The sequence below is a fragment of the Rattus norvegicus genome, chromosome 16 (genome assembly GCF_021556685.1).
Source record: "Rattus norvegicus strain SHRSP/BbbUtx chromosome 16, alternate assembly SHRSP_T2T, whole genome shotgun sequence".
NCBI classification, from domain to species: Eukaryota; Metazoa; Chordata; class Mammalia; order Rodentia; family Muridae; genus Rattus; species Rattus norvegicus.
The window spans coordinates 7,454,144-7,478,385 of NC_141549.1; the positions used below are offsets into that span (position 1 = coordinate 7,454,144).

Consider the following 24,242-nt stretch of genomic DNA (forward strand, 5'->3'; position numbering starts at 1 on the left):
ATGTGAGGATGTTACCAAAGATGTTACCCATGCCGCCTGGGAGAGGGCCCTCACAAGAACCCGACCATCATGCCACACTGATCTTAGACACCCAGCCTCCCAGTCTGTGAACAATTCATTTTAGTTATCATTTTAGCATCTCCAGTCTGCGGCCTATGCTATGCCAGCCCTAACTGAGTGAGACCCATGGAAGGAGTAAGGCTGGTGTCAGACAAGGATTGTTCCCCCCGATAAGATCTTCATTTAATATTTACAACATTTAAATTAGATCTTGCCTGATGTACAAAATCATAAAATTATGCATAATAACAGGGAACCATGTGAAGTTTTAACATGTTTATGTTGTTGAAGTGATTCACCTTCCTGTCTTCTTCAGTGCTGGGATTACAAGTGTGTGTCACCATTCCCATTGTGTGTGTGTGTGTGTGTGTGTGCGTGTGTGTGTGTGTGTGTGTGTGTGTGTCTTAGACATATGCATGCATATGGAGATATTGTATGACACTATTCCTGGGGATATATGAACACACATTTATTGACCCCACATTAGGGGTCAAGGACAAACCAAATTAACAATATCATTAAGGCAACCGTGGCAAAGCCAGCAGTGGGCTAGTTACATGAAAATGGGTGGGAGTTAGTACAGGAGCAGTGATGGCTCATAGGCTGCTGTCCCACCAGAAAGCCTATCCAAGTGGGGGGGGGGGGTGCAACTCCAGCTGCAGCCCTGGAACTCTTACAGGACTTAAAGACTGATCCACAGGTCAGAGATTCCACCAACAGTCGTTACAGGCTTCTGTAACCTTGGTGGGGGAGAGGACAGCTAGTGAGTCTTGCCACAGTGTCAGCTTCCTGGGTTGTTCAAGTTCAAATACTCCCCGATACTCATGGACCTCTCGTCTCCCTCCTTAAGGGAATGTTTCTGTTTGGAGAAACTGCTCTATAGGGAGAGGACAGATGGAACCTCACTTGTTCCTCAGACGCCATGCCGTCCATACTGTTTGTGGAGACAGGGCCCGTCACTGGTCTGGGGCGCACCAAGACTTTACTTGCTGATCCATGGTCCATAGGCCCAGGAATCCTCTGGTTTCAGCATCACTGGTGCCGGGGCTCCAAGCCCATCCCATCATGCACTGCCTTCTGATGTTAGGGTCTCGCAGTTGCAGCCAAGCGCTGCACTGACAGAGCTCCCCCCTTAGCCTTTATACGGGGTCTGGTTTTGGGTGGTGAGGGAGATGAAACCCAGGGCTTCCCATGTGCTAGACAAGTACTTTACTAGGTGAGCTACACCTAGCCGCAATGCTCACCCTTTTCTGGCTGCGTATTTCCTTGTGTACACATCGGTTATGGACACAGGGGGCGCTCTATCATGTGGCAACTGTAAAGGGCGCTGCAGTAAACCTCCGGGAGCGCGAACGGTTTCTGCGTGGGCTTGCTGGATTATAAATCAGTTCGAGTTTTCATTGTTCAAGGGAACCCCATGCTGTTTCCTATACAGGAAATCACTATTGAACAGAGAGAGGAAGGCCTTCTTGAGAAAACAGAGAAAAGACTAAATACTCAGGAGAACGTGAGGTAATTTGAGAGATTTGAGCAGGCAGCTTGCCAAAAGACAGCTAGGCTGGTGGGTACGACTCATTCATACCATGGAAGATGGCTCCATGTACGTGTGCTTTCCCATACTGGGCCCTAAGGCAAGTATCTCTTGGGCCTCAGCTCCCTAGCCGGCCAGGCTGACCCATGGGGCTAACCTTATGCTTCAGTGCTTGGCTGCTTTGAGTCACAATTCCTGAGCCCTCATTTCTTTGTCCAGGAACTAGGAAAGAGCATGAGGGGTGCCTAGCAGTCTGTTAGTGCAGGACGAAGACTCAAAGGGAAAGTTCTTTCTCTGCTCTCTCACATCAAGGGCAACAGCTTGTCAAAAGTGAGAAACATACACCAAACTGGTCAGGAAGCCCCACTGCCTAGAAAACCCCAGTGATAAACACATAATTAGGGCAGAAACTTAACATGTGAGAGACTTATGAAGCAAGAGAAATAAGTTCCTGTTCAGCCCTCAGTAAATATCCAATATGTTCTTGGAACAGTCTCATTCCAGGATACCCACACGTGGTCATTCTCACCTGTATAAATAGGGAGCCAGCACTCATACTTGCTAAGACTTCCCTGGAGGTGCCTGCCTGTAAGGAGTCCTGCTTTGCCACCATGGTAGGGGACTGGTTTCATACATAGGGCTCCTTTTTGTCTTTAGTTGAAGATGGTTCTTTTCTTTAAGTATCTTTTCTATAAGCCAGAATCAGGGAATGAATGGGGCTTCCCACGGGAGGACCAGAGGAAGGAAGCAGGAGCTGGGGAAGCTACGTGAAGGTGGAGAGGGCCTCAGGAAGGGACCCTGGCCTCACCTCAGGACAAATGTACTCTGAGAAACCCTTCTCAAACAGAGCTAGGGGTCAAAGAGTGGTGGGCAGTGCCCTCCCTGTCTCCACTCAGACCCCTCTCACCCCCTCCTGTGAGGCCTCCTAGTGAACTCAGGTAGCTGCAATAGCCCTTCCCTGACTAAGATTCTGAAGACCCTTGACCCTCAGTTATGGAGAACAGGGCTCTTTCCAGAATCAGCCACTTAACAAAGGGGACACAGTTCAGGGGAATACTTCCAGTCTGTTTCACCCCAAACTGGTCAGGAAGAAGACTGCCTGGAAAGACCCAGTGAAAGCCAGTTTCTTTTTCTCCTGTGCCTGCATGCCTCAGGGGTATGTGGCTGCCCACAGCAAGGGACAAAGGGGAGAGAGGGGACTTTGCAGTCTCCTCCTCAGGGGTAGTCCTCAGACTAGGGTCCCAGCATCACCTGTGAGCTTTGGTCACAAGCCTGAAGACCCGCTGGAGCAGATTCCTCAAGCATACTCTTTGCGAAGGTCTCCCTGAGTGCATGAAAGGGGCAGCGAGCAGCCATCTTGGATCGGTTTTCCCATGGAGCTCACACAGGAGAGCAGGAGACACAGCAGCTTTGTCTGCTGGCGAGGAACTTGGTACTGTGGTACTTCATTAACTCCATAGGAATTCGAAGTGCCCACTCTGGGAGGAGAAACATCGAGAGACAGAGACAGAGATAGACAGAGACAGAGACAGAGAAAGACAGAGACAGAGACAGAGTCAGAGACAGAGAAAGACAGAGACAGAGACAGACAGAGACAGAGACAGGCAGAGAGACAGAGATAGAGAGAGACAGAGAGGAGGGGAGAGAGAGAGAGAGAGAGAGAGAGAGAGAGAGAGAGAGAGAGAGAGAGAGAGGCTTGCACCATTGGCAGATTGTAGATAAAGAACGCATCATTTTCTTTACCTGCCATGTCTGGACTCTACCCCACTCTGTCTCAGTCTTGGGGTGTCCTTACAGCCCACTTTCTTTAGGGTTCAGTTCCGGCTCCTTGACGCCTTTCTTCTGTGACTCAGTAAAACAGGCCTCTGTACGTCCATGATGATCTCAACATGGGAGAGCTTTCTTTCCATCTAATGAAGCAGAAGTCCTGTCAACAGGCTGGGTGGGGAGACATAAACATAGAGGGTTGGAGTCAAAGATTATGGAAGAAAAAAAGAATAAAACAGGAAGAACAATGAACCAGTGAATTTTAGGTCTTGGTGTGTAAATATATTAAGGGTTTTATGTAGGTTTCCCCTCTTTCTTTTGCTTTTTATTGGGGGTGTCTCTCTACGTAGTCTGTAGTCACCATGTAGACCAGGAAGGCGTCAAACACAGGTGAGCTTCCTGTCACTGCTTCCTGAAGCTGGAGTGAGAGAAGTGAGCACCACACCAGGCTCTTTCTCTCTTTCTCTTTCCTCCCCTCCGCTCCCCTCTCCTTTCCTTTGTCATTCACTCATTCCTTTAGGAAGGATTCTCACATTGTTTTAAGTACAATGATTGCACTGTAGAAGCAAAGAGCCCAAGGAGAAAGGAATCACAATCACAGTCACAAAATGCCTCTCAGGCAGCTGCGGTGGCCCACACTGGCGTCCCAGCATATGGGAGGCTGGGACAAGAGTATTTTCCTGAGTTCAAAGCTAGCCTGGGCTACAGAGTGAGTCCGGGGCAGCCTGGGCTACAGAGTGAGTTCGGGGCAGCCTGGGCTGCCTCTCTGTCTAGGTCACAGGACTCACAGCCCCCAGGCTGTTGTGTGGCCCGCAGAGTTTCATTTTGAGACTGATAGATCCCTGGCGCCTGCCTCTCTCACGCTTTTACCTCAGCAGTGTTTGTCTTGTTTGGGCTCTGTTCTTTTACTATGAGTCACTGTTCTCAGTCAGTTCTTCCTTGGGTGCTTCATGCCGTGAGCTGAGCTGCCCTGTCAGGACTCTGTCTTCACCTCTGTGCTCTTCTCAGGGTTGTGTTAGAAGGGAAAATGTGTATTCCAAAGTGTGAGTGGGCTTAAGTTACACTTTCCAAGTGCTCCAAAGCCACTGTCCCTATGGGAACATGCGTGAGCCTGCTTTCCTCTGAGGATTCCAAATAGCGTGGTAGCGTGGTCTGTCTCCTCACCCACATTACCCTGCTTTAGCTTAAGTTGGATTTCCAGGTGTTTATTGATCCTTCTCCGTCTTCGTGTGTGTGTGTGTCGGGGGGGGGGGTTGTATGTGGGTTTTTGTATCTGTGTGTGTATATGTGGGTTTTTGTATGTGTGTGTATATTTGTATGTGTGTGTATGTGGGTTTTTGTGCATGTGTGTGTGTATGTGTGTGTGTGTGTATATGTGGGTTTTTGTATGTGTGTGTGGGTTTTTGTATGTGTGTGTGTGTTTTTGTATATCTGTGTGTATGTGGGTTTTTGTATATGTGTGTGTGTGTCTTTGTATATGTGTGTGTATGTGGGGTTTTTTTTTGTGTGTATGTGTGTGTATGTGGGTTTGTGTGTGTGTGTATGTGTGTGCATGTGGGTTTTTGTATATGTGTGTGTGTGTATGGGTTTGTGTGTGTGTGTGTTGTCCTGTTATTGCCTTTGCTACTTTTCTACTATGACTTTATGTTTTTTATTGTTACACTGAAATTATTTCATATATTATTTTTCAAATTTTGATCCTTTCTTAGCATTATTTATTTAGGTATTCAAACACCCAAATCTCTTTTATCTTTAAAACACATCTTCTATAATTACTCAATGATCTTACTGTAAAATTTAACTGGTGAATCGTTAAAGAAAAAAGTTTAAACGATCTTAATACAGACTACGGCCTCCCATCGCACTTCAAGCAATCACTTTTCCAACACTATTTGAGAAGCCCAGGAAGAGAAGAACTGGATGGCGGGGACATGGGAGAAAACTGTGGGAGGTAGAGACGGCCTTCTTATGTCTAAGGCAGCAAGGAGGACCAGAGCCTGGCACAACAGCCTCCAGACTTCCCAGGACAAGCCAGGACGGCTGAAAGGAGTGACTGTTGCAGAAAGCTCCTAGTGCAGCCAGAGAAGAGGCTCCCAGCTAATCCTTCCTATACCCAGAGCTACAGCCAGTCACCCCGCAGGCAGCCCCAGCCCAGTGAACTCTGCTACATAAGATCAGGGGTCACAGGAATGTCGAGCTGCACTGGGGTAGGTAGACATTGCAGCTGCTCAGGGGCACAGGGGCTGGGGCAGGAGAGCTGCCCCCAGTGCCCAGCGCAGCCCTCAGAGTATTGCAAGTGTGACTGTAGTGGGCAGTGTGCTGTTTCCTCCTCTCTAGCTGACCACTTCCGACGTACTGCAGCACTGTCTGCTTAGTCATTCTCCACAGAGCCCCCTCATGTCGAAGATGATGACGTTTTTACGGTAACGTGCCTATATTTTGTCGTGAGTTATGTATTTTGTTCCTCATTTGCCTTTTTAGTCTTCCACCAGAAAGGAACCACAATTAAGGATTTTTATTTTTTGAGACATGGCCATGTAGTCCAGGCTATGCTGCTGGGATGATCTTGAACTACTGAGCCTCTTGCTTCTGGAACTCTCTGAAGATCTGAAAACAAGCAAATAAACAAACAAACAAAAAACCAATTCCGAAACTGATTAATGGAGCTATCATGAGAAATGGCAGCTGGCTGCCTCTTCCACAGTCAGGACTCCAGAGAGCAGCCCCTCACTGACTTTTGGGGTCCCCTTTATGGGGAAGGGCTAGGGTTGATCAAACAGCTGTCCAGATAGATTACTGGCTGTCAGCACCTGGACGGAAGAGTGAGGGACTCTGGACTCCGGGCTGCCTGGGGAGATAAGTGCAGGAATACATCACGTGGAAGTGAAGACATCACGTTATCTAAGAAGACACACTTTTGTCAGGCAAAAAGGCAATCATGTGTCCCAGGTTCGGGAGTTTAGCAAGGCAGAGGGTCACAAGTTCAGTTTAGGCTGAAATGGGTTTGCAGGATACATTAGGCTTAGGAAACTTATTCTCACAAGGTTCAGAGACGTACTGACAATGAATACCATCTTGCTTCTTACCAACAACATGGCTCCTGCTGTCGTTTTACAGAGCCACACCCATTCTGCCTTTATGTGTTGCTGGGGATTGAATCCGTGGCTTTGTGCTTTCTAGGCAAACACTCTACCAACTGACCCGTTTCCCCAACCCCTAGCTGTTTGGTGTGACATCAGGCCTCACCCCCTCCTCCGTTTTAAAAGGATGTCAAGAGTGCCACCCTGAACCGTGTGCATTTATCCCGCTCCTCTCAAAAAGATGACGTGGGCGATTTGCTATTTGGGGACTGTGGATTCCAGACCCTCTTCAGAGCAGAGGGGTGGCTGGTCCTGGTCATTCCGTACCCCAGTGCCTACACCTGAAGTTCCTGGTCACAGGGCCTTGGGTTCCCGCTGACACTAACCCTGTTTCCAGTCACATCTCCTACAAACACAGCTCCCTGTAGGCCTACAACTCTATTTTGCTCGCTTCTGGGTTCATGGTAATGTTGTTCTTTTGTTTGTTTGTTTGTTTGTTTTGTTTTGTTTTTGAGACAGGGTTTCTCTGTGTAGTTCTGGCTGTCCTGGAACTCACTCTGTAAACCAGGCTGGCCTCGAACTCAGAGATTTGGCTGTCTCTGCCTCCCAAGTGCTGGGATTAAAGGTGTGTGTGCCACCATCACTCAGCTAAATCTTTTATTTTTTTTGTTTTTTTTCGGAGCTGGGGACCGAACCCAGGGCCTTGCGCTTCCTAGGTAAGCGCTCTACCACTGAGCTAAATCCCCAGCCCCTAAATCTTTTATTTTTAATTTTGCCTCCTTACAAACCTTCCTAAAATTTTTCTTTTTATGTGACTAATTGAATCTTAGTCTCTGATTGCCAGACTGTGGTACCTGGCGGTTGCTCTCCACTCTGCTCTCCCTGCCAGAGCTCAGCAGGGATCTCGTAGGGCACTCAGTCAAGAACGACCTTCAAGAATTGTTCATTCTTCTCCCCTGTCCTTTCCCGGCATTGCAGAAAGCTCGGCTGGGCAGCCTCCTAGTCCTTGCCACCTTGGTGACAGCATCCAATGCAGCGTGCTCTATTCAAAGACTCAAGAGACTTCCAAACGAAAAGTCTGATGGTAAGTCCTGGTTTCCCGGTATTTTTAATGTCATTCCAGCCTGCACACACAGCCTGTGTAGATTTGACCTAGTGTGCAGGGCAGATGGAGATGTATGGGAATATACACTGCAAGAAGGATTCAGGCAGATACGGAAATAGTAAGGACGCTTTTCTCATTTCTACCTAGATGAGATTGCCCAGGGAGCTGCGAACCTTAGCGTAATCCGGCCCCATAGAAGAACACCTGAGACTCTCTGGGGCTCGAGCTGACAGTAAACGCTCTCTCACATGCAGTCAGGGTTGAGAAGCTTCATTCAAAATTCAATGTACATGATCATTCCTATAATCTTGTTTAAATGCAGAGCGTGTATGTGTGTGTGTGTGTGTGAATGTGTGTGTGCGTGTGTGTGTATGTGTGTGTGCATGTGTGTATGTGTGTGTCTGCGTGTGTATGTGTGTGTCTGCGTGTGTGTATGTGTGTATCTGCATGTGCGTGTGTGTGTATGTGTGTGTCTGCGTGTGTGTGTGTGTGTGTGTTGTGAATGGTCCTGGAGAGTCTCATACAGACCAAGCAAACGCTTTAACACTGTACTAGTTTCATTCTGCTTCTGTGATGGAGCGCCATAACCAAGACAGATTTAGGGAAGGGAAGGTCTTACTTAAGGCTCACTCCTCAGTCCATTGTGGAAAGAAGTCAGGTGGAAAAACTCAAGCAAGGACTTGAAAGTATTTCGTGGGTGACATTAGTCTGTATCAAGTTGACAGCTAAACCAAGTATGACAACTCTAGGCCATATGCCTTAGCCTGGGCGAGTCTAATTCACAGGATCTGAAAGCACGCGCTCGGCTTTCACACACACACACACACACACATACACACACGGGTGGTGTCTGTCTGGTGCAGCTCATGGTAATACCCATGCTGCCCTTCAAGCACACTTGGATCTAAGGCAGCAATCCTCACCCTGGACAGACATTTTAAAAAATAAGGCAGAGGGCTTGGATGCAGCTCTCTTGGTAGAACACTCACCTAGTGTGTGTGAGGTGCGGCATTCAACCCCAGCACTGCAGGAAGCCACTGTGATGGGATGTCCTTGTGATCCCTGCACTCAGGAGGCAGAGACTGGAGAACCAAGAGTCCCTGCAGGGCCTGGAGAGATGGTTTAGTGGCAAAGAGCACTGGATGCGCTTATTGAGGACCCAAGTTCAGTTCCCAGCATCTGCATGAAGGTTTTACCACTGTTGTTAATTCCAGCTCCAGGGCACCAGGTGCTGTCTTCTGGTCTCTGTGCGTACAACACAAGCTCACATAAGTACAGGCGAAACATTCATATAAATAAAATAAAAACAAATATGTTTAGAAGCTCATGGGGAAGTCAATACCCATCTGGAATACAATGTTGCAGGTCTCCCTCCTCACAAAAAGTCTCGAAGTAAACAGTGCAGTCTGGGCTCCCGCAGAGATTCTGATCTTGTTCTTTGGTGGGGATCAGGAACAAGGTTAGTTTGTTTATTTAGGTGCTGGAGATTGAATCTAGGGCTTTGTGCACTCTAGATACATTTTTAAGTACCTACAATGCTTCATGTGTGCGTCTAGCATTGAGAATCACTGGCACAAAGCTATACCAGTAGAGAAGTGAGGGGTTTATTCAGGACAACCAGAGACACAAGCTGGGCCCCTGTTGCCAGTGACCCTTAATCGCTACGAGGTTAAAAGGGAAGGTCTTATTTATTCTCCAATGTCCGTTCTGAAATAAAATCTAGAAGGATTTGAGCTTGCTTAAGAAACATTATCAGAGGGGCTGGGGATTTAGCTCAGTGGTAGAGCGCTTACCTAGGAAGCGCAAGGCCCTGGGTTCGGTCCCCAGCTCCGAAAAAAAAAAAGAACCAAAAAAAAGAAACATTATCAGAAAGCTGGGCATGGAAGCGCAGGCCTTTAATCCCAGCAGAGGCGGTTGAATCTGAGTTTGAGGCCAACCTGATCTACACAGTGAATTCCAGGCTAGCCAAGGCTAGCAATGCCTTGTCTCAAAACAAACAAACAAACAAACATTATCATAGGCAAGGACTACAGGACTGTCGTGTGCAGGACTCTAGCCATTTTCAATACAAAAGCACTGATCGTTTCTGGCACTGCAGCTCTGACCCACAAACTTTGTTCCCGTTGTATGACGATGGCATTTGCGTCCTTTTAGAATGTACAGATGTAGACGGTGGCAAGCACGTCCTTAACACTTACTGGCAGAAGAACTGTGAGTGGTGTTTCTGTGAAAAAACTGCGATCACCTGCTGCACCAAGTAAGTCTCAACTGCTGGTCTCGCTGGCCCCTGACAGCCACTCTTGAGGGCTTCTGCTGTTGCGTTTTGCTTTGTTTAGTTTAATGTTTGATTTTGAGACAAAGTTTCTTTAGGTGCCTCTGCCGTCAAACTCCAGGGCTCAAGTGATCTTGCTACCTCAGTCTGCAATGGGGATGAGAACCATAAGCAGACATGTTTGTGTTTTATCCATATGAATTTATTGGATAACGGCAAATTCATAAGCTTTGTTGAATTATTTTTAACATAAATTGCATTTATTTATTTATGTGTGTGTGTGTGTGTGTGTGTGTGTGTGTGTGTGTGTTGTGTTTGGTTTGGGGGCTATGATTTACCAAGCAGATATCAGTAGTCACTGGCAAACAGATTGTTTTTAATTCCAACTGTAATTACTGCCATTAACTCTCAGGTCACACTTTCTTAACACATCACACAGGAAATCTGATGTGTGTAGATTACAAAATGGCCATAAAAAGCTGCCATTGCAGCAGAGTGGGAAGTGTTGACAAAGAGTTGAAGGTAGGCAAGCAGAAACACACAGATGCAAAGAGAATCTGTCAGAGGTGCAGCTAGAGTGCAACTTCAGGGTCGAGTTGAGCTGTCCAGTTGAGGGGTTAGACTACAGAAGCCATACAAGCTAAATACAGAGTGGGTCTAGATGGACCCATTTAGCAGCAGGGACTGAGACAAGCTGAAGCCCCTGGGATAGTCAGGAGTTCTCTTCCAGCCCTGCCCCCTTAACAAATACCATTAGTGTGTGCACGTTACGTGTGCTATAGAGAGAGTGGTGCACGCGGAGGCAGGGGACAACTCTCTGGAGTCAGCTCTCTTTCTCCACAATTTGTGAGCTCCTGGGATAGAATCCCTTCCATTTTTAAGTTGTTCGGCAGAGTGCATCTTGTGGGTGCTGCTGGGTGGATGGTGTTGTTTACACACATACGTGCAAAATCGTCCTGTCTCTTCCTCTGATCACAAACGTGGCTTATGAGATGGATTCTTCCACAGCAAGGTGTGGCCTCAAAACCACCCTGTTGCATAATATGGTCTAACCTAGGCACAGCTTGATCTTACACTGGGACTATAGGAGGTTCCACGGTGCCAACGGCTTTGCTGTTGTTTGTTTGTTTTTGAAAAAAGGTCTTGAGTATCCCTGGCTGGCCTCAGAATTATTTTGAAGCAGAGGGGATCTTACACTCCTGATACATTGGGATTTTGGGCATGGGTAGCCATGCACTGTTTTATGCTGTGCTGGTGACTGAACTCAGGGCTTCACGAGTGCTAACGAGCACACTCATTATTGAGTTACAGCCCCACATATTTTTAAACTTTAGTGGGAGAGGGCTAAGGGAGGGTGTGAGTCTTTATGGTAAGTGTGTACGGAGGTCAGAGGGCAATGTCAGTAGGAACTTCTCACTTGCTCACTTTGTTCAAGCAACTGAACTCAGGCTGCCAGGTTTGTATGGCGAGCACCCTCACCCTTTTCATTGTTATTTGCTTGTTTTTAGGGCAGTGTTAGCCATTTCTCTCTCTCTCTCTCTCTCTCTGTGTGTGTGTGTGTGTGTGTGTGTGTGTGTGTGTGTGTGTGTTCATTCATGCACATGAGTGCCGATGCGTTGCTGGAATTTCCAACCCCAATAAGCCCTTATACAAAACACACAATCCTGTTATTATAATTACAAATTATAAGCCTAGATTGGGCAGATCTAACACTACAGTAATTTATTCCCTAGCTATGAGACCTCTTGCTACTTTTGGTTTCTCCTGGCCTCGTGGTTCTGGTCCATCATGGCTTCCTCCTCTTCCTCTGTCTTCCCTCCTTCCTCTCTCATAGTCTTCTCCCTCTACCTAACCCCACTTTCACACCTCCAGTCCCACTCTTCCCCTCCACTGTCCAATCACAGGCTCTAGCCTTTATTGACCAGTTAAAAATGGGGAGAGGGTTCAAATGAGATCAACTGAGTATGTGATGGACTGCTTGTTGGGGGAAACGCACACTGAGCATTGAACCGAGGATTTCACGCCTGCCAAGCAAGCACTCCGTCTCTGAGTTGTGTCTCCAACACAAAGGGCAGTTTTAGATTTACAGGGAAATTAAGCATAGGCGCAGAGGTTTCCCGTATACCCTCTGTCTCCACACATCCTGCCCTGTCGTCCCCCCCTCCCCCCTGCATAGGATGCCATTACTCTAGTGACTGTGCCTGCCCTGAGCCATCACCAGCACCAGAGTCTGAAGTATGATCTACTTTGGATCTCGGAGAGGAGTAGGGCAAGTTTTTAGTCCAGTTTCTCATGGTAAAATATATATAATATAGAATCTACCACTTTCTGGATACATTTCAATTACATTAAACGTATTCATGTGTCGTGTAACCTAACCGTCCCCAGTGGCTTTTCATCTCAAGCTGGTGCCTGACTGTTGTGTTAGCTGACCTGGGAAGCTGAGATGGGCGTGTCACTAGAGTTCAGGAACTCCATGTTTTGTTTTGGTAGAAGCTCAGCTCCTAGCTCTCGCTGGCCTGGAACATGCTGAGCAGACTTGCATGGCCTTCAACCCAGAGATCTGCCTGCCTCTGCCTCCCAAGTGCTGGGATTAAAGTTTGAGCACCTCCCCGCCCAGCCTTGAGCTCAGGAATTTTAAGTCAGATTTGGGAACATAGTGAGACCTCCATCAAAAAAAAAATAAAAAATAAATAAATAAAAAATCAAGGTTTGAGTGAACAAACTCAAACCAACTAAATAAAATCTAAGACTTCATCCATCGCGCACTCCTCAGACCCTTCTGTCAGCGCCTGTTTTTTTTAGGAACGTGGCTGCAGAAACCTGGTAGAGTGGATCACACAGTATTTGTCCTCTGAAGACCACTCTTCTTCACATAGTATAGAATCTCCTCAAAGTCCATCCATGCTGTCACATCGTTGGTATAGCCTTTCTTTCCAGGCTCCTAGTATCCCACCGTGTGCACACCTTCCAGTGGCAGCGCTCACACCATCCAGGGGCAGCGCGCACACTCACTTGCCCATTCCCGGGCAGTCGTTCACTTCCAGCTCAGTTTCTTTTCTGTTTGCAAGTTTTTTTTTAAAGCTTGGCTAGCCTCTTGATTCTTTTTTTTTTTTTTTTTTTTCCAGAGCTGGGGACTGAACCCAGGGCCTTGTGCTCGATAGGCAAGTGCTCTACCGCTGAGCTAAATCCCCAAACCCTAGCCTCTTGATTCTTAAGCCTCCATTGCACACTGGTTCCTAAAGACAAGCATGTTTATCCAGTAATCTATCTACTCTTGAGGCTGGTCTGGTGGTCTCTGTAGCCTTGACTTTATCTGTTTGTAACAGCTGGTGTGGCCTGAGTGAGGCGGAGGGGAGAGAGGTGTGGTGTGAGGATGACCTTCTGGGTGTCCTGTGTGCTAACCCAGTGCTGCTTCGCTGTAGAAGTCAAGGCCAGGGCAAGCCTTGTGCTGATGGTTTCTGCTGGATTGTTGTGGATGCTAAAGGCTTTGAATAAATGGATGGTGAAGAACCTGCAGCTGAGGCCATGCTGGCCTCTCCACTCCCAGCCTCCCAGGCTTCTGACAGCTTCTGTTTATCTTCTTTGGCCAGCCGAGTCTTTTCTTTCTTTTTTTTTTTTTTTTTTTTTTTTTTTTTTTTTTCCGGGGCTGGGGACCGAACCCAGGACCTTGCGCTTCCTAGGTAAGCGCTCTACCACTGAGCCAAATCCCCAACCCCTGGCCAACCGAGTCTTGCATGGACAGAAATTGTTCTCTTTTTGTCTTAGCAGTGCTGGGATTAAACCCAGGGTCTCACTTTTTTTTTTTTCCAACTCAACATTATAGTGACTCAGTGTCCTCAGATCATCATAATTTTGACACAACCTCTTCTGTGGTTATCAATGGATCCAGGGTAGAAAAGAGTGAGGTTGATCCTGGTGGTCAGGTGGTAGGAACCCAATGCTGGGGTCTGACTCTCATTCCCTCTTATAGTAAGCTGTGTGTGCCAGAGTGAGGGTTAGGTCTCTGTGTTCTCAGTTCTGATCTGCTATGAGAGGTGAGTGAGATTCTGAACACAAACTCATCAACCCAATAGATACTTTAGGTCTTCTCTCCGCTTGGCCTGTACAGTGAGTCTAGCACTTGGCGAAGGCTCGAATGCCCTTTCTTCTTTTCCTTCTGTAACACCCGTCCCACCTGGCACTACTCCAGACTCTATTTGTCAATTCTGTTCCAAAGTAGCTCCTGGAATTGCCTAACCTGCCCAAGCTTTACGTCAGCCGTTCTTATAAACTCCAGTTTCTATAGAAAATGCAGCTTTGGACTAAGCTTTCTGTGTGGGAACTTCCTGGACCCTTTGCACCCTTTGTGGATGTTGCCCAGATTTGCAGATGTCCAAGGGCTGGAGGCCTAGGCAGACAGATCCAGACCTAGGAGACGTCTGGCCTTTGTCACTCTTTCCAGCCTAGGTCTGTTCTTAGAGTGGAATGAGGGAGTCAAAGGCCAAGGTCATCAAGACTCTAGCTTTGAATCTGTTGATATCTGTATCTTCACCTCTCCATCTCCTGTCACGGCTTCTACAGCATTCAATGAGGCTTGCATTACAGTATGTATCAATGCGCTGGAGACATGGCTCTGCCAAGGGATCAAGTCTGGCCAACCCAGCACCCATGTCAGGTGCTCACAACCGCTTGTAGCTCTAGTTCTGTAGGATCATGCACATTCTTCTGGCCTCTACCAGCCCCTACACACACACACATGTGGCATATACATGCACAAATAGAAATCAACATAAAAATAAGACGAGCGTTCAGTAACCCACCCTTGGCCACAGCAACGGGGGCCCAAACGCCAGTGACAGAAGTCTACTCCCTAACAGAAACTTGTAAAAATGGTGGTTCTCTGTTTCAACCACTGCTTTACTTTTAAATCTTAGACGCTGATGACATTAGTTGACTTAGTTTGTATGTGTGTGTGCATTCATACACACATGTGCTATGGCATGTGTGTACACTCCAGGGCACAATTGAAATCAGGTCACCAGGCTTGGTAGCAAGGATCTCTACCAAGATCATCTCGCCAGCCCCCTTAAAAGTTTTTTTTTTCATTTTTTTTTTCAGAGCTGGGGACCGAAAAAGTTTTTTTTTTTTTTTTAAAGATTTATTTATTATATATAAGTACACTGTCGCTGTCTTCAGAAACACCAGAAGAGGGCATCAGATCCCATTAGAGATGAGCCACTGTGTGGTTGCTGGGATTTGAACTCAGGACCTCTGGAAGACCAGTCAGTGCTCTTGACCACTGAGCCATCTCCCCAGCTCAAGTTTTCTTTTATTTCTTTCTTTCTGTAGTACAAAATATATTACACCGAATTTTTCATTTAAACAACTTTCAGTTGAACTTTTCAAGGACACAACGTGGATTTCTGATTTAGTGTAGGCGTCACTGCTCTTCCCAACACTTTCAAAGACCGAAACTGAAGCTGTGTTTTCATTGATCTTCGTTCCTCCACACTGCCTTCTGTCTGCGGATCTGCCTGTTCTGGATGGGCCCTGCCCTCACAAGGCACTTCTCTGTCCGGCTAACCGCTTTCAGCGAGCTTTCCGAGGTCGGTCCCCATTGCGGTGTGTTTTTACTTCATTCCTTGTCCGTGGAATGATGCCTCACAGGATTGCAGGGTCACGTCTTGTTTATTCTTTCACGTGCTGGTCGACACTTGTTACTTTTTATTGCCAGTGAATGACACAGCTGTCTCGAACTTTCACACGCGTTGGAGACGCCTTAAATAATTCTTAACTCTCTTTTGTGTCTTATTAAGTCTTTAGCATCAGGATTCCAATCTGGACACTATCTGAACCTATACACCAAGGTCTTTTAGAACTTCTAAACTTATATAGGTTGTGATCCCTGAGGCACAGTCCCAAGAAGTGTTAGGAGTACTAACATATGTAATGTTACATCATTTGTAATAGAAATCAAGCCTATTTCTACACCTATCTTGATGGAACCCAGGGCAAACATGCTGAGTGTCCCTCTAGGTCCCAGCTCTCAGCCCCAACAGCTAGTATGTGGCTGGTGAGGGCTGAGAATTGATGGCTGTCAGGGTGGTCAGCAGCACCAGGTACAGTCCTTTCCAGCAAGGCTCAAGTGTCTGGGCTCCGTGTAGCTGCAGTCTCCAACCTGGAACTGATGAGATAGATGTCTCAGGGGTCCCCGGGGCATAGGCTGCTGTCAGCTGTGAGCAGTTTTCTTTCTGTATCACCTGTAGGTCTTTTAGCCTGGCACATAAATCATTATTACTATGACATGTTGGTTTAATAACATCATCTAACACAGTCAGAGGAGCTGAGGCCCCATATAAGATCTCAAAGGGGATAAGGCTGAATCTGGAAGGGATATTTCTTGCTCTGAAGAGAGCAAGAGGGAAGGAGTGTCACTCACTCTGTGCCAGTCTCCATGGTTAATTTGGTCAGGGTCTCTTTTAAAATTTTATTTATTTACTCTACCTGTCCTGAACTTTGAGGTCTGTAAATACAATGTAATTTTCAATCGACCTCTAAATACTTGGCCACACCCTGGCTTACCTTGGCAACGAAAGTAGGGCCGTTGTCTGACCAGATTACCTTGGGCACTCCAGACCTGTGGAAGATTTCTTCTAGTATCTTCTTGATGACTATTGAGGCCGTCTCTTGCTTGGTGGGGAAAGCTTCTATCTATTCCTGAAGAGATATCTATAAACACTAGGAGACATTTGAAATCATATTTTTTTTGGTTTTATCTCTGTGAAGTCCACTTCTCAGTAGTATCTAGGCCGTTCCCCACGGAGTCTCCTACCACAGTCAACTTTCCTGAAAACAGTTACCTTTTGGCATGGTATACATCACTGCACTATCTGTTCCACGAGATACTTGAGACCTGTGACATAATATTTAGTTTTTGAAAACGTCTGGATGAGTTTGCTTACCCCTAAGTGAGTCCATTGATGCATTTGTTTTACCATGGCCTCTGCCTATTTTTGTAGCAGGATCTTCTTTCTCGTTGAGGTGTACCAGAGTCTCTTCCTCGGCCTGGCTGGGTCATGGAGGGCCCTTAACATAGCCAGAATCTCTTTTTCTTGTCCTCAGATGTCAGCAGGCCCCTCTGCTGATGGGCTGTAGCAAAGGCATACCTGCTGTCCACATAAATGTTAAGTCTCTTTCTCAGCTCAAGGGCTTTGGTGAGGGGAGCGAGCTCTACCCCCTGAGTAGTGGTGTCTTCTGGTAGGGCCTGAGCCCAAATGACTCTGTTTCCATCTACCACTGCTGTCCCAGCCCATCTTTTTCTATGAACCAGATGACATCTACCCCTTCTGCTGGCTGATCAGTCCGATCTTTATGCCACTCTTTAGTGAGCTCCTGCTGACAGTCATGAAGGGGGGTGTCTAGGTCGGGGTCCAGGAGCAGGGTTGTAGGGTTTAGACTCGTAGGGGCAGTCTGGAATCACAAGGAACAAGTGGGATACCCGGCCCACGCCACGGTCCACTGTTCTTCGGGTAGTCCATGAGTATTGTTCATTGCCAGTAGCCCCTTACACTCAAGGTCTTTGGATATTGGCCCCACTAGGGGGGCATAGGAGCAGAGCATTGGGTCCCTGTAGCCACACTTCCCTTCTATCTCTGTATATAGCCAGCACTCTAGTACCAAGAGGCTTGCCTTCCGGGCTGCTGGAGAGACCCCTCTTGTTCTTTCTGGGGCAGTCCCTCACCCAGTATCCTTTTTCCTTGTGATAGGCACACTGATCTTTAGCTAGGAATTCTCTTCTGTTGCCAGGTACTGTCTTCCCAGGTTCCCTAACTACTGTGGCCAGTATATATTCCTCTCCTGTCTTTTATCCCTCTTTAGCTCTCTAGCTTCTTCTTCTCTTTTCTTCCTTAGCTTCCTGCTCTTTTTACCTTCTTTTTTCTTTCTCTTTCTCAGTCGCTCTCATATCTTCTGCATCTTCCTCTACAGCTATTAGATGCTGTCCACTTATGTAACCACACTTCAACTTTACTTTCTCTGTAACTTACACTAACTCTCAGCAACTTAGCTTAACCCTTCAAATTTCTGTAACTTTTTCTTTATATCTTTTTCTTACCTTAGCCAGATTGGTGGGGCATTTTCCAGCCCCTCGGAGACCCACCCTTGGAGTCTGGCGGCAGACCTGGAGCACTCCCTACCTTTAGGCGTATTGAAGTCAACAGGCAGAAGTGAGGGCCTTCCATCCATGTCTGGATTTATCTTTCTGGCCTCTAGTAGGATTCTGTCTTTCCTCGGTGGTAAAGAAGACCTGTAACAGTTACTAACAAGCATCTCAAGTGGGATGGTGAGAAAACAAGAGAATCTTGAGAATAGAGGTCCACTGAAGAGGACAAATAGCATTTAGTCACACAGCTAAACCAGGAGGACTTTCTTGGACAAAAAGGCCATTGTACAAATAAGCCCAAGCTTTGTCTATGAAACAGAAAGGCGAGCAGAGAGGCATCCGATCTGTTATCGACTATCTCTCTAGACTTAGATTTTCTCTCAAGGAGTATCTCTCTTCAGTGTCAGCTCCTTGGCTTTGCCTCTCAAGAGAACCAGCCTCCAAATGACACTAGGCTTCTAGTAACAACTAATAACAAAAGGATGGAGAGAGGTTAGAACCTGGGTGCTAGATGCCAAGTGGCTGACAAAAGAATTGTAACCAGTTCACCTGGGACTTTCAGGACCTCAGTAGCAGCCCTTTACCAAACTGTCTCACTGGGTTAAAGGCCCATGGAAAAGAAAACATTAATCCTGACCTTGGCCACAGCCAAAGCTTGAATTCTAAATTTTGACTGGCAAAACAAAGTTCTTCACAGTTTGTTGTAGATTCCCTTCGAAACTATCTCAGGGGCTTCTCTGTCCCCCAACCTAGGGCATTTTGACCACAGGGGCAGGAACTGGCTGCTGTGGGGATAGGATCAAAGGCACTCTCCATGTCAATGATGACTAACAGGGAAGGTTACTTAATGTTGGAGATCAACTCCTCTCTTGGAATAGGGCCAGCAGATAAGGCAGGCTCCCTTAAAGAACTTCTCTTAATGAACACTCTCCTTCTGTGAGCAAGTGTTGAAGGTCTGGCCACTGAAAGCAGCAACTGGAATTATTTTTTTTCAGGGCCAAAAGTCTCATAAAACAACCACTAACTCTACGCTATCTTTTTGTTGTCAAAGCGTCAACCCCAGCCGGCCTCATCACCTTTAAACTCCTTACGCTGACTTGGCCTGAGCTGCGCCACTGCCCACGCGCAGCCTGCAGCTTGCTAGTAGGCCTGTATGCTCATCACCCTCAGCCCCTACATTTCTCTACTCTGTGCTGTCCCTTCCTTAGAAGCTGTGAATGTTTAAGCAACAGGGAGAAATTTTCTTCAGGATCTAAGGTAAAGCTTTCAGGCTCTTGTTAATACCTGCTTCAGACAGGGTCACTCACTAACCTGGAGTTCTTCATACACAACTGTTAACAGCAGCTAGACTGGACAAGGGGAGCAAAGGGAGGGGCATCTCTCCTTGGGGAGGAGGCTAAGAGAGAAAGATAAAACTCCCTGGCAGAAAACAATTTTTCTCAAGCAAATTATTTTTAACTTTTAAGTTAAGCACCAAGAGGACCAAGTAAAACTCCTTGAAAAACAAAGCAAACAGTTTCATGATTTTAAACACAGTTGTCAGTTCAAGATTTTAAACACAGTCGTCTGTCCAAAGTCCAAAAACGAAACAAAAGTCAAAAAGACACTGGACAATACCACAGAAAACAACCCAGACAAACAAGACCAAGACAAAGAATCCTATAACCAATTTCCACAGATATTCAAAGAAAATTAGGACACAAAGAAGACAAACAATTTCAACAGTCAAACAAGCAACAGACAGATGTGCCGTGCGGCTTCGGTGTCAAACTGAAACCAAAAATTTAGTGGATCCGGCTCTCTCCTCTCTCCTCCAACCTAAAACCATGTATCCTTCCGATATGGGCTGAGCCCCCCAAAAAACCGGGCTCCAAACACCCTTGGAACGTCTTCCAGGGCTGCGGGGGAGAAGTACGAGCTCGTCAGCTCCTTCTCTGGCCCGCCCAAATACAAACGGTCTAGACCCAAGCCAAGTAACTAAGCATTTACAGAACAAGTCACAAAGCAAGACAAGACAGGACAAGACAAACACTGGCCAGCTTACCTCCCAGTGGGTGGTCGGTGGTCTCTAGGCAGAGGATCTCTGATCCCGGACGAGCCCCCATAATGTAAGACTGTCAGAGAGAATCTTCCCTCAGGAGGGAGATCCTCGAGCCCAATGACCAGTCCGAGTCCACAGGCTGCAATCTGCAAGAGGATTTTTACTGATCAGGATACACAGGTATCTGTGGGCGTCCCAGTCAATTCTGAAGACTGGCGCGCCTAACAGAACCAGGGACGGACGGGTTTTTATAGGGTACTGGGGAGCAGAAGCAGGCTTACAGAAGCAGATGCATGGTTGGTGGATTCAAGTGAGGTGCGGATGTATGGTTACACCCAATTGGCTATTCAAATGAGGTTGTCACACAGCAAGAGAATACGTGCAGGTTGGGGCATCTGGAATGTCAGGGGCTAGAGGCTTATCTCTTGTTAGGTGGCCCATAAAGCAATATCAATAATTTAGACTGGTTTCTGTATTTTGTTTTCTTTTATGGTCTGTTTCGTCTAAATGATGGGTCAGCTTGTCCCACAAAGCTTGGACACATCTGAACCTTCCCAGGCTTATTTTAGTTCTGAGTCTGTGTATCTAAAAACTTTCTTTTTACTTCTATAGTTGAGGGCCTTGGGCTTGTACAATTCCCTTTCTGGGAGGGGGTCTTTCACTATGAACTCACCTTTGGAATTGATAATAATTTACTTCTCTTTCTTTATGTTTTTTTTTTATTTTACAACTAAATGTCAAACTTACTTTGAAAACTAAATTAGACTTAAACGATTTTTTTTGAGACACATCTCATTAAATACTGTATACTCAGGTTGCCCTTCATCTTGCAAACTTCCACCTTCCTCCTCTCAAGTGTTGGGATTAGAGGTGTGTACCACCATTGTTGGTTATATTACAATTGGGTGCTCTATTATTTTTTTTACCTAATTAATATTTCTGCACTAGTATCATCTAGAACACCAAATGTCTTTAAAATGTTATATACTACAAGTGACCTGATGTTAGCCAAAGGCATGATGTCACTGGGGGTTTCCTCTCACAGGACAATGTTCCCACGGGTTTGGGCCATGGAGACTTCCGTTGAGTGTCCAGTGTCTCTGTCAACTGTGAAACAACTTCCTGCCACTGTCTCTCTGCATGGCCCCTGAGGGCTGCAAATTCTGATGTTCTTGGAAGCAGATATCTTTTCCCTTAAGGATACAAGTTTTAAATATGGAGACATTATTACAGAGAGCACCAAAATGGCTGCTTTTATACACTCTAGCCAGAGCGGTTTATTTATTCTTTGGTCTTGATGAAAATATTGATTATTTATTTATATGTGTAGTCTATGTGGGTGTCTATGCACAGAGACACAATTACCTGTGAAAACCAGAAGAAGGTGTTGACGCCCTACAGCTGGAACACCCATGGGTGCTGAGAGCCAAACTCCCATCCTTTCAAAGAATAGAAATTGATTTTAAGCACCAACCACGTTTCTTTAGCCCTCAGCTTTGTTTTCTGAGACAAGGTTTCTCATAGCCTAGACTGGCCGCAAAATCACTGTGTAGCTGAGGCTGGTCTTAAACTTCTAATCTTTCTGCCTCTACCTTCAAGTACGTGATTCTAGCTGCATGCCACCATGTCTCGCTCCGGCAGGCCAATTTAAATCCTGAGCCTATAGGTGGGCTTTGAGGGCAGTGACTCCTAAAACTGTGTGCGCCCTACATGCGCAGGTGGGTTTTCCCAGGATGCTTTGTTTCTGGTAGCTTCTCCCTGGGGTCCATGACCATGGCCTGGGATGGCTCTCTGCTACTGTTGGTTGGGTGAGCTCCTCTTCTAACTGACACCACACAGGGGTGGGAAAACCCTTCCCTTCCCACAGTCTAGCACTGTTATCGACAGTGGACAGGGAGGGTGGGAGGGCAAGGTCAGTACACACTTTCCTGTCCCACAATGGCCTAGCCCTGCTTCTGCCCCCTCAGAACTTTCCAGTGTCCTTCAGTGCATGCAGGGTAGAATGTGGGACCCTTGTTGGGGATGGCTTCTGTGACTCCATGGCACAGGCTGGTATGGACGCCTAATGTGTACACTGTAGGCTTCCAGCCCAGTGATGCCCTTACTTTCCAGGCAACTGAAATGCCTGTTGTCTGCTTCCAGCACGGAGCAGGTCTGAGCAGCTGGACTGGGTGAATACATTTTCTCCCCTTCTAACATGTCTTGCCTTGTCTCATTGACAGAACTCTTATACCCGTGAGCTATGACAAAAAGAGGTGTCAGAGACAATTCCACTCAGAGAACTGCACCTATAGTGTGGTGGAACGGACGAACCCAGGAAAGACCTGTCCAGTCAATGGCTGGACAATATAAATGTGCTTCTTGGGGGCCCAAAAGTGGACCAATATTTGAACATTGTATGAATTAAAGTTACCAATCATAACCTCGCAAGGAGGTGACCTACAATCCCAAGACTCAGAAGGCAGAGCCAGGATGTCTTGAAAAACTCGAGTAAATAAATACATGAATAAATCTTTGCCAATCCTATTTGTATTAACTTAATGCATGTTATACAACCAAGAAAATCAAGCCAACAATAACAGTGGCAGTTCCAGCATCTTCCCTGTGCTCCAATGGGTTTCATGCACGGGTGAATGAATGCCCACGCCAATTGCCACCCCTTTGGCTGCGTCAGGCTCTTCGGCCTGCATTCTGTTTCTGGTTTACAATGGGAAAAAGCATGTGTGTTCACGATGAAATCAAACTTCTCTGCCCCTGGTATTTATGATTCCTTCCACTTACTTCACTACTCCCTCTTCATGGTGCCCCAGAATCCCTCTGTGTGTGTTTGCATAAGGTCAGAACAGGTTAGATACATGGAGAAGGGGCTCTCTAGACCTCACGCACTCGGAGGGGAACTCAGAGGCTGGACTTCTGTGGGTGGCAGGGACTAGCTCTAGGTCAGTAATGTGTGTCACACAGACTGCCTAAAATACACTGACTTGAAACTGTCACATTAATTCTGACATTTACTTACTTTAAAAAAAAAAAGTAGCATGTTTTTTTCCTAAGTTATAAAGTCCATCAGCCTTGTCTTAGTCACTGTTTTATTGCTGTGAAGGGATACCATGACCATGGCAACTCTTATAAAAGGAAGCATTTAGTTGGGGCTTCTTTACAGATTCAGAGGCTTAGTCCATTGTCATCATGGCAGGGAGCGAGCATGGTGCCCTGCAGGAAGAAATAGCTCAGAGTGCTGCATCCAGATCCACAGTTGGCAGGAAGAGAGAGCCACCAGCCTGGCTTGGGCTTCTGAAGCCTCAAAGCCCAGTGAGTGACACACTTCCTCCCAAAACTACACCAACCCCAACGAGGACACTCACGTTATAAGTAGAACCATTTTCTCATCACCAAGCATGTGTGCCTAAGAGGGCCATTCTTTCTCAAACCACCACAAGCCCCAGAGGAAAAGGATTTTATTTTCTTTATTGGCATGACTTTTTTGCTTGTGTAGATACATGTGTACCTTGTAGGAGCCTGGTGCCCTTGGAGGTCAGAAGACATTGGAACTACGCGCACGGTTCATCATGTAGGTGCTGGGAACTAAAACTGGGCCCTCCTTTGCAAGAACAGTGTTTTTAAATTCGGAGACATCGCCAAAGCGCCCTCAGATGGAAACTCTTTTTTTTTTCCGGAGCTGAGGACAGAACCCAGGGCTCGCTAGGCAAGCGCTCTACCGCTGAGCTAAATCCCCAACCCCAGGAAACTTTTTAAATAACATTAACATTCTGCTCAGTCTTCTCTCCAGCCCGTTGTGTGCCGTTTTCTTTTCAGTCGTTGAGAAATTGACTGTCCTACTAACCAGGGTAGAGTCGGGTAGGATACATGGTAGCTATAATCACCTGATATCTCTGTCTCCCTTTTCTCTCAAACTCTCAGTAGCGGAGGCTGGCCTTGAACACTCATGCTCCTTCTTCCTCCTCCCATGCTACGATTGCAACCCGGTGACACCACACCCAGATAATTAGTTGAGAGGATTTTCTATATTATCAATACAGAAAAGTAATTACCCACATCTAGTCCCCACGGATTGTTTACACGCATTGAAAGTTAACACTGTACCTCATAGATATGTACAGTTATTATGGATCAATTATAAAACGTTTTTGAAAAACGATTTGCCTTGATTTGAATAGACTGATGATATATGGCCTTTTGTGTTTTCTGACTTGTATTCTTGCATATGAGCGTTACAGTTAAATAA

At 46.5% G+C, this 24,242-nt stretch overlaps 1 protein-coding gene and 2 long non-coding RNA genes across 10 annotated transcripts; 1 reads left to right on the plus strand and 2 right to left on the minus strand.

The window, feature by feature from the left end:
- Positions 1–508: 508 nt before the first annotated feature.
- LOC148000369 (uncharacterized) lies at positions 509–8,979 on the minus strand. 2 transcript variants are annotated; one of them, XR_015640201.1, is made up of 4 exons: positions 8,886–8,979; positions 8,533–8,788; positions 3,335–3,529; positions 509–3,069 (listed from the first exon to the last, which is right to left on the minus strand). It is a non-coding gene; the product is annotated as an uncharacterized LOC148000369 (long non-coding RNA). The 2 variants fall into 2 exon arrangements; XR_015640200.1 differs by lacking the exons at positions 509–3,069; positions 3,335–3,529 and adding an exon at positions 4,863–5,965.
- Positions 2,174–22,525, plus strand: Msmb (microseminoprotein, beta). Its single transcript, NM_019188.1, has 4 exons — positions 2,174–2,205; positions 7,417–7,522; positions 9,698–9,800; positions 22,222–22,525. The coding sequence occupies exons 1-4, from the start codon at positions 2,203–2,205 to the stop codon at positions 22,349–22,351; spliced, it is 342 nt and encodes a 113-aa protein (NP_062061.1). The 5' UTR covers positions 2,174–2,202; the 3' UTR covers positions 22,352–22,525.
- Positions 14,934–20,222, minus strand: LOC134482455 (uncharacterized). Of its 7 annotated transcripts, none has more exons than XR_015640197.1 (4): positions 20,003–20,222; positions 17,993–18,102; positions 16,380–16,535; positions 14,934–16,073 (listed from the first exon to the last, which is right to left on the minus strand). It is a non-coding gene; the product is annotated as an uncharacterized LOC134482455 (long non-coding RNA). The 7 variants fall into 7 exon arrangements; XR_015640192.1 differs by having other exon boundaries at positions 17,993–18,114; XR_015640195.1 differs by having other exon boundaries at positions 14,934–15,981; positions 17,911–18,114.
- Positions 22,526–24,242: the final 1,717 nt, after the last annotated feature.

Coding starts and splice junctions, on each gene's coding strand:
- Msmb (NM_019188.1), top strand. Junction 7,523..9,697: donor TCCAAACGAAAAGTCTGATG/GTAAGTCCTGGT, acceptor GCGTCCTTTTAG/AATGTACAGATGTAGACGGT. Junction 9,801..22,221: donor GCGATCACCTGCTGCACCAA/GTAAGTCTCAAC, acceptor TCTCATTGACAG/AACTCTTATACCCGTGAGCT.